Genomic DNA, 16,011 nt, shown 5'->3' with positions numbered 1-16,011 from the left:
ACTTTTAGACCCTATCCTCGTGGGGGAGGAACGCGTGATGAATCCGTAAGAGAGTCTGCGTGGGTCTAATCTAGCCATTAGAGTCATTAGAAACTAAAGTGGTTGATCTTCTATTAAAAACAAGGAATTTTTTACGGGCACTTACTCATTTAATGACGTAGGTGTCAAATTACTCCTTATTTTTGGCGCGAAATTTCAGCGTTAATTTATGATTTCACATGTGAAATTACGATGTTGCCATGGCAACTTCTCCTAGAGGGGCAAAATGGCGTCTTATGAACGTAATTTGTCACCCATAATATTAATAGTTTATCAAATGATCTACTCGTTAATTAGGGAATATTTTAACTCGCGTTTTGTCCAAAATCAAATGATTTCCCAGCCTTTATATTCCCTAATTTCACCCGTCACCATTTGATTACGTATTACGGAAGCCTGTAGGGGACATACGAGATAATCATAAGTGGAGAAAAAGAAAACATGTAAATTCGAGATAACAAACTAGAAAATGCGAGATAGAAAATGCGACATAACAAACTAGAAAATGCGAGATAAAAAACTAGAAAATGCGGGATAGAAAATGCGAGATAAAAAACTGGAAAATGCGAGATAAAAAAAATTAATGGAAAATGCGAGATAACAAACTGGAAAATGCAAGATAAAACACTAGAATATGTGAGATAGAAAATGCGAGATAACAAACTAGAAAACGCGAGATAAAAAAAAACTAGAAAATGCGAGATAACAAACTGGAAAATGCGAGATGAAAAACTAGAAAATGCGAGATAGAAAATGCGACGTAACAAACTAGAAAATGCGAGATAGTAAAATTTAAAGGTTTTCTTTAAATTTAGAACCTGGGAATCGAGGAGTGGGGAACGGGGAATCCCTACAATAGAAATTTTGAAAATAGGGAATGTCGAAATGAGAATAGGGGAGGCCAGTGGAAATTTTATTAAAGGTGTGACAATCATCTCCGGTATTGAGTTTTAATAGCAGCTTACATGTGCAATAAACAGATCATCAGCAGCAAACCTTCCAAATGCGTACTTTTTGAACATTAAAATTCACGCTTTAACCCACTGTGTCCAATGTCTCCTAAAGTGATAAATGCTCAGGATTCCGTTAAATGTGAGTATTCCTATCCAGATACCAACCTACCCGACGGGTATTAACTTCAGTGAGCGTTTATGTGCATCTCTAAGTTTTTTTTAAATGTGGAGAAGAGCGCTGAATCAAGCTGTTAGTCTTTCTCATCTATATTACTGTACTTTATTCACACGAAAAGTAGAGCTAATAACTCCAGCAATTTGCGCTTTAACTTGCTGTGAATTAAGAAGTGAACTCGAAAATGATCAACATGTCATCCTCGATGCCAGTGTTACTCTATTCCTTTTATTTCTTTGTCGTCCTCTGCAAAACAACATCGTCAAATGATCAATTTCTGAGTTGTCTGGAAAGCGTGAACAACGACGACTAATTTGCTAAATTTCCACTTCAAATTTCTTGCTGTGTTCCAGATTTAGTTTAGAGATATTTTTTGGAATGAAAAACAAAGTAAATGACTTAAGAGTGTTGCGAGATTCAAAACGTTGTAAACAGGCTAAACTTTACCTGTGTTCTTGTAGAAATATAAATTTCATTCAGCTGATTTATGCGTGTCACACTTCACTGCTTCACAAACACTAAAATGGTTTCCCACGAATTACGCAACAGTCTTTTTGCTACCTATATTGTTTACATAACAACACGAACCTAACTTGGTTACAGTTACAAACGAATAATTGCACGATTCCTAGCAACGTGAGTGATATTAATCCTTAATTTTACCCGGCTGCATGGGATTGCCATACCAGAAGCATATAGTTGAAGACCGCTTGTTCGACGGTGCGTTAGAAACTTTAAACTTTCGTTTCGAAGAAGCTCGGTCCACCATTATTCTCCTCCGTTGTTTCCTCCACGAAAACACGCAACGTGGAAAAACCGCGGGAGTAAAATTCGTGGAAGAACTGGGTACCATGTCTAAAAATAGATTAAGATGGATTACCTTAGTTAGAGGGCCTATATGGGGGATTCACTCTCTTACCTTGATAATCTCTTGTTCAGAGTCTATCCAAGGGCACAGTATTTAAATCCTGTCACATGAGTCATAGCATTCGGGGCTTATTTAAACCATCTCGAGAAGTACACTGATGCTAGTATCCCCAAAAGCGACTGTCCAACGCACTTCAATAGTCCGAGATAACTACTACATGTACTTAAATAAACATAGACAGGGAATCCTCGAAGAAGCCATGGGTCTTATAGGATGAAGATACCCCTGACTAGATCTAGCAAACGATAATTTACTTCTCTAACAACCGTACGCGTTACAGGTTGAGTTAAAGTCTTAGAATTTTAGGAAACATTTTGAGATCATACCAAGTATTTTTTAAAGCGGTGTTAATTCCTATTACATTGCGGACAGCTTAGATCCTTAGAGATACGGAATGCCACAGTTTTGGACCATGGGATAATATGGTTGCCTGAGGGTCTTTCAGACACGAGGCCTATAGGACTCTGCGGACCTTAACTGTGAATTCCAGCTCCTGTTTTCAACTTACTTTCAAATGACCGCGGCATCAATTTACTGTGATAGTGATACATAAGAGATCCAACTTAAGGTTATAAATTTCAAGAACGTTTAGACGTAAAAGAGTAGTTTGATAGAAGACTTGAAATCAGTCTTGAACTGATATTGACATAACAGCTTGCTTTTGTAGAAGATATCTCGTATGTAGGTAAGCTATAATCGTAGACGACCGTACAATGCTAACGTATAAGGTGTGGTTAGATTAGCCCATGATACAATCTTGAAGACTGATCTTAAATCTGTATGACACTTTAGCAAATTTAAGATAAAATACCCCAGGGTTCAAAACTATGGATCAAAGAAACTCCAGAATGTAAAAAGTTTAACACCGCTTTTAAAAAGAGAGAATTGGTCTAATCTCAAAATGTTTCCTGACATTCTTTAACATAGCCTGTCACACTTGTTAGGGAAGTAAAATTAGTGTTAGTTCTTTTGATTTAATCAGTCATTAGTATCCTCATCCCTTAAGCCCCATGACTTCTTAGAGGATTCCCTGTCTATGGTTGCCTAATTATCGTTCTGTCACAAACTGTTATACATAAACTCCTACATGTGAAGAGAAACAAGACACTTTTCTTTTTCAGCTAAATTTCGGCCGAGTTTACCGGCCGGCTTCATCAGGGTGAATGGCCATTGCATGTGTATCGCAACACTAATTGCCCCCGCAAGGATTTGGCCTCTGGGGGCAACCTAGAAGGCCCCGCGTAAAAAGGGAAAATATGTAAATTAATATGTAAATTGTTAGATATTGTACAGGGGGAGAAAATCTTCATTTGAGCTGGTATCGGTATTGCTTAACAGAGCGCGCAAGGTGGTATCGGTATTGTTCACCGAGTTCACGAGGTGTTCTTGGTAACTTGAGTCACGAAGGAGAAACTCACAGGGAGCACCGATATCGAAGGTTCAGCATAGCGATTGAAGATAAATAATTTCAAGTTTCGAATATTTGCAGCGATTCCTTTTACTTTAAAAATCAAAGATTACAGTATCTGATAGAAATCATATTGCCTGGATCAGAAATCGATTTTTCAGGCACAAATCATAAACAGGCCGGGGCGACGATTTGTCAGACACAAATGAAACTGATCAGAAACAAGGGCGACAGACTCGGGCACAAACTGCAACCTCAGAAAGCAACAGCATAGTCTCAGTATCAACATTTTCAAACAATCTTAGATAATTTTTACAACAGTTATTTATATCTAATAAAAATCAACGATCCAAATATAATAAGCCTGTTTTGTTTCTATTTTATGGTATTTGAAGGTACCGTGAAAAGAACTAAATAGATCAAAAAGATGACGACGAACGATGACCACGAAATGTTGCCTTCTAGTCATTGAATGTTCCTGTTCCTGTTTTACTGTCATGATATTTTCAAGGCATTTTCCAAAATTATGAAAATTGTTTTTCAATTGATAGCGTATCAAATAAACGTTGATAGAAATTCAAAATAAATGCTGTTTGTTGCTGCTCATCCCTTCTTGCACCTTTCACTTTCATTTACCTACCTAATTACATGTAAAATAATATGAAGACATCACAATATGCAGCACACACCTCAACTGCCACCTGCATTATCTTAGGCGGGAGCAGATGTAGTGAAAACTATTACTACTGTAGGTACAAATTTAGGCATGCAACTCAAAAGCGCGCGCGTGACAACACCATGCAAATCCACAAGGCTTGCGCAAGCCGGCAAAAAGAACTATATATTTATTGATCAGTGTTTTCGTTTGCTGTTAGATCTACTTCATGAAAGTAGTCTGATTAAAGAAAAAAGCCAATATTATTCAGTCCTTGAGCTTAATACTATTCAACAGGTATGCCCATGAAAACAATAAGGGTTTACCACAGACACAAAAAACAATATCATTTCGTTTTCCCGTGCAGGCGTTTCTATGCGTTGACTGCCGATTCAGCAGCTTCTCTTCCTGCCTATCGATCGTGATCAGCATCGCAAAACAGCATCGCAAAACAGAGAACGCTGCCGCAAAAGATAAATCATTGCGATCACATCAGAAATCAGTAAAATGTCAGTTTACACTGAATTTGTTTTAACCTAAAGACAAGTTTTTTTCGACGACAAATTTATCTTTAAGCTTTTCACTGTTACTACCCTAAAACAGGCTCTAAGGAAGCACAGCAAATAGGCAGGGGAAAAGTCGACAGGCGAGGCAAGCCGACTGCAAAATTATTTCTCCATCTTACTTACCGGCTGCACTATTGCACAGTTTTAAAAGCGACAGTGGGTTAAAGCGTGAATTTTATTGTCTTAGTTCAAAAAGTACGCATTTGGAAGGTTTGCTGCTGACCTTATACGTTAGCATTGTACGGTCGTCTACGATTATAGCTTACCTACATACGAGATATCTTCTACAAAAGCAAGCTGTTATGTCAATATCAGTTCAAGACTGATTTCAAGTCTTCTATCAAACTACTCTTTTACGTTTAAACGTTCTTGAAATTTATAACCTTAAGTTGGATCTCTTATGTATAACTATCACAGTAAATTGATGCCGCGGTCATTTGAAAGTAAGTTGAAAACAGGAGCTGGAATTCACAGTTAAGGTCCGCAGAGTCCTATAGGCCTCGTGTCTGAAAGACCCTCAGGCAACCATATTATCCCATGGTCCAAAACTGTGGCATTCCGTATCTCTAAAGATCTAAGCTGTCCGCAATGTAATAGGAATTAACACCGCTTTAAAAAATACTTGGTATGATCTCAAAATGTTTCCTAAAATTTCAAGACTTTAACTCAACCTGTAACGCGTATGGTTGTTAGAGAAGTAAATTATCCTTTGCTAGATCTAGTCAGGGGTATCTTCATCCTATAAGACCCATGGCTTCTTCGAGGATTCCCTGTCTATGTTTATTAAAGTACATGTAGTAGTTATCTCGGACTATTGAAGTGCGTTGGACAGTCGCTTTTGAGGATACTAGCATCAGTGTACTTCTCGAGATGGTTTAAATAAGCCCCGAATGCTGTGACTCATGTGACAGGATTTAAAGACTGTGCCCTTGGATAGACTCTGAACAAGAGATTATCAAGGTAAGAGAGTGAATCCCCCATATAGGCCCTCTAACTAAGGTAATCCATCTTAATCTATTTTTAGACATGGTACCCAGTTCTTCCACGAACTTTACTCGCGCGATTTTCCCGCGTTGCGTGTTTTCGTGGAGGAAACAACGGAGGAGAGTAATGGTGGACCGCGTTTCCTCGAAACGAAAGTTTGAAGTTTCTGACGCACCGTCGAACAAGCGGTCTTCAACTATATGCTTCTGGTATGGTAATCCCATGCAGCCGGGTAAAATTAAGGATTAATATCACTCACGTTGCTAGGAATCGTGCAATTATTCGTTTGTAACTGTAACCAAGTTAGGTTCGTGTTGTTATGTAAACAATATAGGTAGCAAAAAGACTGTTGCGTAATTCGTGGGAAACCATTTTAGTGTTTGTGAAGCAGTGAAGTGTGACACGCATAAATCAGCTGAATGAAATTTATATTTCTACAAGAACACAGGTAAAGTTTAGCCTGTTTACAACGTTTTGAATCTCGCAACACTCTTAAGTCATTTACTTTGTTTTTCATTCCAAAAAATATCTCTAAACTAAATCTGGAACACAGCAAGAAATTCGAAGTGGAAATTTAGCAAATTAGTCGTCGTTGTTCACGCTTTCCAGACAACTCAGAAATTGATCATTTGACGATGTTGTTTTGCAGAGGACGACAAAGAAATGTACAGAGATTTATTTATAACGTACATGCACGGCCACTGCGCGCAAAAAAAGAGATAAAAAGAGGCTCTATTCACAGGGTGAGCCATTGTTCTACACAACGTTCCCTTTGCCATTGCCGCTGGGAATTTTTCAAACTCCCTAATACTGCTACTGCCTCTTGCTTCTTACAACAAACCCCTTAAGTTTATCTCGCAAACTTACATCTACGTCCGCGACTTTCTTTTGTTTTTGTAAGTCCTTCTCCTTCATTGCTTGCAGGAAAACTTTCACCCTTGTTCTGCATAGTTTTGTCAGTAATTGTTCATAGACTGTTCGAACAGCAACCGATTCGGTGGTGACACCAACAACCTTATCACAGTTTGTATCAAAGAATTAGTCCGGATGGACATTCCTCTCTCTTCTTTCTTTTTACTGAAACCGGTATCTGTTTAAAGTCAAGTTCGTCGACAAAACGTATTAAAGGACTTTTTTCCACATTTGCCTCCATTTTGTCACAGGAAGTTTCGCGTGGCCTTGCGTGCAAAGCCGCCGAGGTTGCCCACGCAACGCGCGAGTAAAATTCGCGGAAGAACTGGGTACCATGTCTAAAAATAGATTAAGATGGATTTCCTTAGTTAGAGGGCCTTTTTGTGGGATTCACTCTCTTACCTTGATAATCTCTTGCTCTGAATCATAAGTAAGAGGGATATCTTTTATTTACGTATAGTAGCCCCCTGAGAGGACCTGTCGGGATACTGGTAAAATACTGAACCCAGAGACATCGAAGAAAATAAAAGGAATAGAGTAACACTGGCATCGAGGATGACATGTTGATCATTTTCGAGTTCACTTCTTAATTCACCGCAAGTTAAAGCGCAAATTGCTGGAGTTATTAGCTCTACTTTTCGTGTGAATAAAGTACAGTAATATAGATGAGAAAGACTAACAGCTTGATTCAGCGCTCTTCTCCACATTTAAAAAAAAATTAGCGATGCACATAAACGCTCACTGAAGTTAATACCCGTCGGGTAGGTTGGTATCTGGATAGGAATACTCACATTTAACGGAATTCTGAGCATTTATCACTTTAGGAGACATTGGACACAGTGGGTTAAAGCGTGAATTTTAATGTTCAAAAAGTACGCATTTGGAAGGTTTGCTGCTGATGATCTGTTTATTGCACATGTAAGCTGCAATAAAAACTCAATACTGGAGATGATTGTCACATCTTTAATAAAATTTCCACTGGCCTCCCCTATTCTCATTTCGACATTCCCCGTTTTCAAAATTTCTATTATAGGGATTCCCCGTTCCCCACTCCTCGATTCCCAGGTTCTAAATTTAAAGAAAACCTTTAAATTTTACTATCTCGCATTTTCTAGTTTGTTACGTCGCATTTTCTATCTCGCATTTTCTAGTTTTTTTTTTTTTATGTCGCAATTTCTATCTCGCATTTTCCAGTTTGTTATCTCGCATTTTCTATCTCGCATCTCGCATTTTCTAGTTTGTTATGTCGCATTTTCTATCTTGCATTTACATGATTTTTTTTCTCCACCCAGGATTATCTCGCACCCCTAAAGGCTTCCGTAGATTATCGATACAAATTAAAGAAAATTGCAGGACGCAAAAATTAAGCACGTTTAGGGAACATTTGTATTCTATCGAAAAAGCGACAGTGGCAACTGTATTGCAACGAAAAAATGAGAGTGACATTTATCTCTAGCCAAATAGGCGACAGGTGGGCTGGAAAATGAGCGACAAAGCGACATCACAACCTCCCTTGGAAGGCCTCATTACTCAACAGAACAGCAAGCACATTGCCCGATGATGACATTCGCCTGAGAACAACAGGATAATAATTTCGAGATATTCAGTGTCTAAGACTACTTCTAGTTCAGTACAAAATCTCATAACCAGACTTGACATTTTTTTTGGCTTGCATGCTCAGTGTTGACCTTTACTTAGCTTCCCTTTGGGATTATAAGCAGCTGCAAATGTTTTGAAAAGGGTACCTTTTTTGCAGGGTAACTCGATTGGAAACATTCCACAACTAACAGTATATTCACTTGATCATGAAGATGAGAAAACGTTTTCTGCTATGACACAAAGAAAATTGTTAGCTGTCGTTCTTCTCTCACAGGGCAAATATTTTGACATTCGTTTCAGGTAATATTTAATTAAGTTTATTAGTTTAAATGAAGCTCCAATCACTATCGGCAAAAATCAATTCCAAAATTTCCAAACAACAGAACGTGGCACGATGAAGGTCGATGAAATTCGAAAACGATTGCGTTCGCCTAGAGACTTGTATTTCTGGCTTTTTGTAAGTTGTTGAGTGTGATCTTGTTTTCGGAAAGCTATGATCTTTTTTTCTTCAAGAAACAATGTGCGTTTTGGGAACTTAAATTCTCTTTTTTTATGCAGCTTACTCATGGCGGCATTGTCTTGGTGACGTGCAAAGAATTTTATTCAGGTCAGTAGGCTGTCAAACATTTTCCAAAACTTCTCTGCTTAGGAATACAGCCGGTTCCGTTTTCATACGGTTAACTACTCTTGCGGTAACATCAAATGGGAAAAAAGGCAAGGCATTTAAGTATTCAATGTTTTTGTCTTATATTCTTTTTCCTAAGCCGTCTGCCTATTTGAAATATTTATTTAAAATTTAGTTCTGTAACATTTATATATCTCTGTCCGGGTTGCATGCCCGTCGACACCTTCGTTCCGAAGACTTCATTAATTAATAGTTGAGAAGCACCTTATTCAGAAGATTTATTATTCCTCCATGCTGAACGATAAGCTGCATAATCATCGTCTCGGAAGTTGTATTTTATAATATTGTCTTTATGGGAGTCTTCTGTTAGTTTACGCCACAGAAACTGTGGGAAACGTTCAAGATAACTGTCAGTTTTAATAAGGGGAAATGAAATGTCAGGACTTTTTGTTATCATTACTTGTCATTGATGATCAGGATCATACGATACTGGTTAATATGCACATTTTGTTGATGCCAAATTTATTAAACCTCTTCTCTCTATTACCTGAAGGGAATTTTGGATCGACGGAGATTTCGACTTTTTTAAATTTAGGTTTTTCGGCAATGACATCGAAAATCTCAGGTTTTCTACATTTGACGTCTTTTTCGGGAAGTTTGTCATCTATTTCATAACTATTGCAAAATTGCTGTTTGTAGTAGGTCCTTATACTTCCCTAGATGCTGATTTGAGATAAAATGGTTAAAAAGAAACAAAAAGAGACATTTAAACATTTGAAGCAGTGATGAAACCAACCCCTTCAACTGAATCATGATACCGAGTTTGGTCGAGAATCGAATTCAATTAAGGGGGACACATTGGTGTTACAAGGCAAAAGATCGTAAGGTCTTATCCCTGGTCCCATTTACACAAGCCTTCAACCCGAAACCAAAATTGTAGCCATTCAAATGACAGCCATTCACTCTCCGATTAAATAAAAGCTGAGTTACCAAGAAAAAAACATGGTGATCTTGTGACTTTTCCTGAGCTATTAATATGCTAAATTCAACTGAAATGTAAGCTCTACAGGGACTTTGAGTTTAACTACTTCTTCCTTTCGAATGACTCGAATCAGTACACAGGTCAATGTTCCAACATACAAGATTGCAAACAGCGCTGCTAGAAACGAAAAGAGCCACGTGGCTTCTGAGAGGAACCGTTACGTCAGGACGGCATCGATGACGGCAACACCCGATAAACTATTTATCCTTCATCTAAAATTTCGTTTTGCTGAGAACAGCGACGAAATGTACGGAGATTTCTCCTGCTCAAGCATCATGATTGTTTTTTAAGCTCATTAAACTCGTGGTGTGACAATAGCGTTCTCGATGCTGTCCGGGGCGGCGCTGTCGCGGATATCGCTTTGTTAAGTTCCTCGAACCAACAGTCAAGGTTTTTTAATAAGTTTGCAGGGGCAAAGCCGAGATGCCTTAAAGCGCCGTTATTTCTGTTATTCATCCTACAGATGGTGACGATGGGAGTTCTTATTAAATTTATCGTGTCTTCCGAGCCTCCACGGTTTGATCACAACATCCTCAATTACGTTTTCAAACATTCTCTGCTCGAGTCTTGTTGAATTCGCTTTAAGATAGTGGTAATCGTACCATAAAGCAGAAGCCTGGACTTAATAATGTAAAATGAGTTCAACATTAACCACAGGGCCGTAGCCAGTATGAGGCAAACCAAGGCACTTGCCTCAGTCATTTTTTTCGTGATTCTTTAAAATAAAGGGTCATTCCAGCGTTGTCTTTAAAATCTATTCATCATAAACACCTAGAATCCCTACGTAGAGAATTTAACCATGGACATTGCCTCAGTCATAATTTTTTTCTGGCTACAGGTCTGAACCATTAGCTGGCCATAATATTGACACAGAGGTAAATCTTTTTTTTTTAAAGCTTTTAAGGGTTAGTCTACAAATGATGTTGTTTTAAAAGGGTGACTAAAATTTAAGTTAACCTTACAGACAGGGGCACCCAACGTCAGTTTTCGAAAAATATCTGTTCGGAAGACGATTTGAGATCTAGAATTTTCGGAACATTTGTTGTAAAATTTCTTGCTTGCCTGCCTATCCTAGGATTTTCAAACATTTTCAAACGAATTTTCACCCCAAAAAGGTCACCTAGAATTTTCGGGAGCTTTTTTCTGGCTGAAAGTTTCGAAAAGGTAAGTTTTGATCCCTATAATTTTCGGAGCGCTAGACTTTCAGCTAGGATATCCGAACAGATAAAAAATTTTTAGGGGATAAAAATATACCTATATCTATCGTTTAAATACTGAAATACGTTTAAAAATGCTATGTTTAAGTGGTTTTGAAGGATATTCTCGTTGGGTGCCCCTGTACAGAATCTATTTCTATCTAAGAATATTTTAAATTAAACGTTTCACTAACCAGAATCCAAACCAGAATATTCAAGTTTGCCAGAAAGGCGTCGTCAAAAGACCATGTATTACCATAATGGATTAAACGGTTAGAACCTCACTGTAACAGAAGATTGAAAACTCATGTGATTATCCTCCTGAGAATTCGACTGTCTTTATGACATTGAATGACATTTCCTCATTTACATCCGAAAGACTATTTCTGCTTAGGTGTCGGGAGTTGTAGGAGCAACTTGTCTTTTTTGACAGCCTGTCATTTTCAGAAGTAAGTCCACCTGGACAAACACAAGTACTGGGACCATTTATTGTTACTTAAGGTACCTGAATACATAAATATTCAGATGACGACGAGAATAAAATGACGAATGGTGCAGATCCGACCAAGATTCGAAACAATACACGCTTTTTTGGAGGTTGAGAATGAACGTTTTTGTATTTTTTGTGATGTGAGCCTGAAAACGTCCGTAACACGTTCATAAAGTTGTGTGGTATACCAAGTTCGACTACAAACAGATTTTTTCTTCATTGTATCATGACATTAAAAAAAAACATTTTGTTCATGTAAAAAAAACGTCCCTAAGTAACTATTTGAGTTGGCTGTTCTGTTGTACTACATTTTTATTTCTTTTTCCTTTGTTTATACTACTCACAAAAACAAACACTGATGTTCTTAATGACTTTCACCCTTTTTATAAAAAAGGGTCTTATAAAAGAAGTAAAAGAAGGATGTAGTTTACGTGGTGGTCAAATCTGAGCCAGAAAGTGGTAAATTGATCCTATCACTTGGGCCAAGTAGAACTTTCAGCATTAAATTAAAGAGGATCGAATGAAGGTTGATCCTTTTCGCAGCGGCAATGTTTTGATATTTGTCTGATGCTATTGTCAGGCAATTTTTTTGAGAGTATTCGTTTGGTCCAAATTATTGCCATGGAAACGGTATCACCCTGCTCAAAGATCCTAGTTTTCGGAAAATATACCAAAAACTAATTTGGTGAACTATTGTTCTGTTGAACACATCATTAAATTATCTAATTGGTGATATGAGAAAAACTATCCAGTAACATTTGCTTTATGTATGAAAACGCTTATGGAAGCTAAAATATTTCTTTCAATACATAAATTATTTTTTGTCAAATTTTATTTAAGAATGCAATGAAACGTATCTTTCTTGTACACAAAAAAATCAGGGTAGGTCACCGAGCTAACCTTCGAGGTATAGGTCGCCACATCTAACAAAATTTATTTTAGTATAGTTTTCGTGATTTTAGGTTACACTTTCATTTCCGGTCACTCGTTTTTGTTCATCAGCTGACGTGAGCATGATAAGGACGGTGCTTACTATTGTGCTGCGCATCTCGAGATACTCGGGTTTTCTATGGGTAGTGCTTACTAATGCAGGGATATTTTTGAGTTTGTATTTTAAAGCCATAACTTTTGCAAATATTGTTGATTAATTAATTATCTTTGAAAAATGCGTGGTTACTCCCTATTTCCTTTTTGGATTTCAATAACACTTGAAAAGATCTGCTTTTCCTGCATATTAATAAACCGTGCAAAAAATACCTTTGAATTTGAAGGCACCGTCGTTAAGCAAAGCGCTTTTGGCTTCCGCTCGCACGCTCAGCTAAAAACTGTTCCGAGCCTCCTTTAATTAAACCAAATAGAAAAAGCGTAAGTGGCTAAGGTAATCTACCTCCTAGGATCTTCCTAGTGCCTGTGTTTGTTGTGGCTCAGCTGTTTTAATAATTTTATGGCAGCAATAACGTAGCGCGCTGTGGCGATATCCATCCAATTTTCCTTGGACAATTACAGCGTTGTCTGTCCAGCGGCTACCTAGGATTATGCCAAGAATCTGACCGTATCAAAAACCAAGAAATGTTTTAAATGAATGTTTCAATAATTTTATTTGTCCTAGCTGTGAAAGACGGTGTGCATTACAAGTTTTTTTACACTGCCAATTCCTCGACTTGGTCCGATGGACGAGAACAATGCTCTAAAGATGGAGGGAATCTCGTTATTCTAGAAACCGAAAGCAAATGGAGATTCATCACTGCACAGATTCAAAATCTCTCCAATCCAACGAAAAACGAATGGTTCATTGGGTTAACCTTAAACTTAAGTGGAAATGGTTGGCGATGGATCACGGGGCAACCACTGAATAATAGTCACTGGCAACCAGGTCAGCCAACCTCAGATGGAAAATGTGTGGTCATTGCCAAGGACTATCCCAATGGAATAAAGGGGCTGTTTAATGACTTGCCATGTGACAGCAAGAAGGCATTTATTTGTGAAAAGCAACTCTCACTCCCAGGTAGGATGATTCCATTTATCTTAGAAAACACAATTCGCCTCCAGAACTGCGCATCAAGATAAACCAGGTGACATAAGCCCTAGACGCTTGGGTATTTTGAGTCTGCAGTGCTCATTACGCGGAACGTGAAAGTTCGGTGGAATATCTTTCTCTTTTTTTTTTTAATATCTCGTACTCGGCCGGCGCTTATCTCCGTCCGTAGCATTAAGCGACTATGAGTATTACTACTCCCTCCTTGGGGGGGGATGGGATGCTAGTCCATTGCAGGGTTACCTCCAGCACTTCGCCGGTACCCATTTATTCAACAGCTGGGTGGAGAGAGGCACCGTGAGAGTAAAGTGTCTTCCCCAAGAGCACAACACAATATCCTCGGCCAGGACCAGAACCCAGACCACTCGATTCGGAGTCGAGCACACTAACCATGAGGCCACCGCACCTCCCACTCAAGGGGACAACCAAATTAAAATTGCCACCTATCTCACAAACAAATGAGAGAGCCTGGGAACCCCCCTGGGCCATAGGCAGCCCAAGCTCGGTATACGATTTATAGACTTTGTATGGGAAGATTAACTTTGAGCTTATAAATGCTAAAATAAGCTGTAAATGTAGAAATAAACTTCGCTTACCTCTACATACGGTTGTCCTCGTCTTTTCTGTGCAATCGGAGGGCAAACTGTGTCCGTTCTAGCCGGTTTTGTGGCTTTCGAATTTTTACGATGTAGTTAGTTGTCATTTCCCGTCATAGAGAGAAGAAAGGCTGGTGACTCCCGGCGATCTCGTCCCACGAATTGCACTCGCATCACAACGCAACGGTCCGTATCGCCATAAAAACATCACAGCCATAGTGCCAGATAAATTTCCTATCACATCAAATCCACACTGGGACCACACAGTAATTTTTAGCGGATAAATTCCAAATAATGTTCGGCTTTCTATAATCTTCCCATGCGTTCTGCTAGATGTGTGGCTACGGCCGTTATAACTTGATGGCGATCGTATTACATTCTGCACTCTCATTGGACAATTTGAAACACTTGGCTAGAAGGGTTACATAACATTGTGGCAGAGGTGCGAGTTGAAGGCACGACAAGTTACCGTGAGAAGATGAGAATGAAAACTCTCGTGCGCGGCTAAACGCGACAAAACTCTAGCCAACTCTCATGAAAAATTTGAGTAGGTTCAAATTCGATGAGAGCTTTTGATAGTCGATGAGAGGAGCCGAGAGTTGATCAGCGTTCTTGACGAAACCAGAGCGAGAGTTTCAACTCTCGTCAATTCTCATCAACTCCTGCTCTCGTTTGGCCAGGGCTTTAAGTATGCGAAGCAAAATCGCGAATAAAGTACTTTGTTCTTCGAGCAAAGTAAAAGCAAATTGGGAAAATTGTTTAAAAAATGCCTTCAATTCACAAATGACAAACAATTCAGCACCTTATTACATTAATGAGTTGTTAGTTTCGTTTTATCCCTTGTCGTAATCGAACATCGGCTGTAACCTATGCCTTCTCTTCTGGTTGGGTTCTTCCAATCTAAAGACCGGTGGTAACAATTCTCCGGTGCAACAGTAGTATGCGCTGGCAATCACTTTAAGGAAAGCAGTTCGATTTCTGGTTTTGAGAAAAAAATTAAAAGACTTACCTGGCTGATCCCAACAAGACTGTTCTTTGAAGCGCTGCCAAATCTATCCCAGCATTTATAATGATCTAGTCTCCTCGGAATAGCCCCCAGTTCTCCGATAACAAGGGAGACAATTTTTATGCTCATAATCTTCGGCAACTCTATAATCTCAAGATACTTATTGACGTTCTTGCCTTTAAATATCCACCCTGCTGTCACCAGGACATGTAATGTCGATCGGATGAGGCAACTTTTATTCTTTTAGTCATCATGCACAATGCCACAGCAGGTTGATTATGCTCCAGTTTCTTGTCTGCTTGTACTGAAAAGTCCAAAGTAATTTGTAATTCTCGTTATCCTCAACATTCTTGGGAATATGTTCCTACCATTTGTCACTCCTTTCAAAATAATGTTCTTTACGTAAATCCCTGTGCACGGCCCTAACTACTCCATCATGTCTCTGTCTGTATTCTTTCAGTGGCCACTTTGAGCCCGATTCGCGTAAGTGATTCAATATCTCATTTTTCTGTAGGCACATACGGCACAAAGAGTGATTCTGTGGTCTGTCTATATCAGCGTTGATTGTATTAGTTCTTAGTGACTCGCTCTACGCAGCCATCAACAGCCCCTCGGTCTCCTTCTTCAGATGCCCTTGTTGAAGCCACATGCGTGTCTTATTACTTGCCACTTCATTTATTTGTCTAAAGAATTACACATGAAGTTCTTTTCCTCTTAAATCCTCTACTCTGTTGTCCATCTTCGTTTTCTTAAAATATAAGGAATATAATTTTCATATTTAAGAACTCATAAATGTTAAATT

General features: G+C 38.7%; 2 protein-coding genes across 2 annotated transcripts in view; one reads left to right on the top strand and one right to left on the bottom strand.

The window, feature by feature from the left end:
• LOC138007370 (tachykinin-like peptides receptor 99D) overlaps positions 1-11,295 on the bottom strand; it is a 42,247-nt gene extending 30,952 nt beyond the window's left edge. Inside the window, exon 1 of the mRNA XM_068854228.1 lies at positions 11,277-11,295. The gene's annotated coding sequence lies outside the window, so the exon portion shown is untranslated. The remainder of the gene's footprint in view (positions 1-11,276) is intronic.
• The window catches only part of LOC138007367 (adhesion G-protein coupled receptor D1-like), a 49,140-nt gene continuing 41,712 nt past the window's right edge, over positions 8,584-16,011 (top strand). Inside the window, exons 1-3 of the mRNA XM_068854216.1 lie at positions 8,584-8,676; positions 8,778-8,826; positions 13,182-13,577. Coding sequence (XP_068710317.1) covers positions 8,614-8,676; positions 8,778-8,826; positions 13,182-13,577 — 508 coding nt within the window. The 5' untranslated portion in view covers positions 8,584-8,613. The remainder of the gene's footprint in view (positions 8,677-8,777; positions 8,827-13,181; positions 13,578-16,011) is intronic.

This window comes from Montipora foliosa, chromosome 6 (genome assembly GCF_036669935.1).
Source record: "Montipora foliosa isolate CH-2021 chromosome 6, ASM3666993v2, whole genome shotgun sequence".
Lineage (NCBI taxonomy): Eukaryota > Metazoa > Cnidaria > Anthozoa > Scleractinia > Acroporidae > Montipora > Montipora foliosa.
This window is presented reverse-complemented; position numbering and strand designations above follow the sequence as displayed.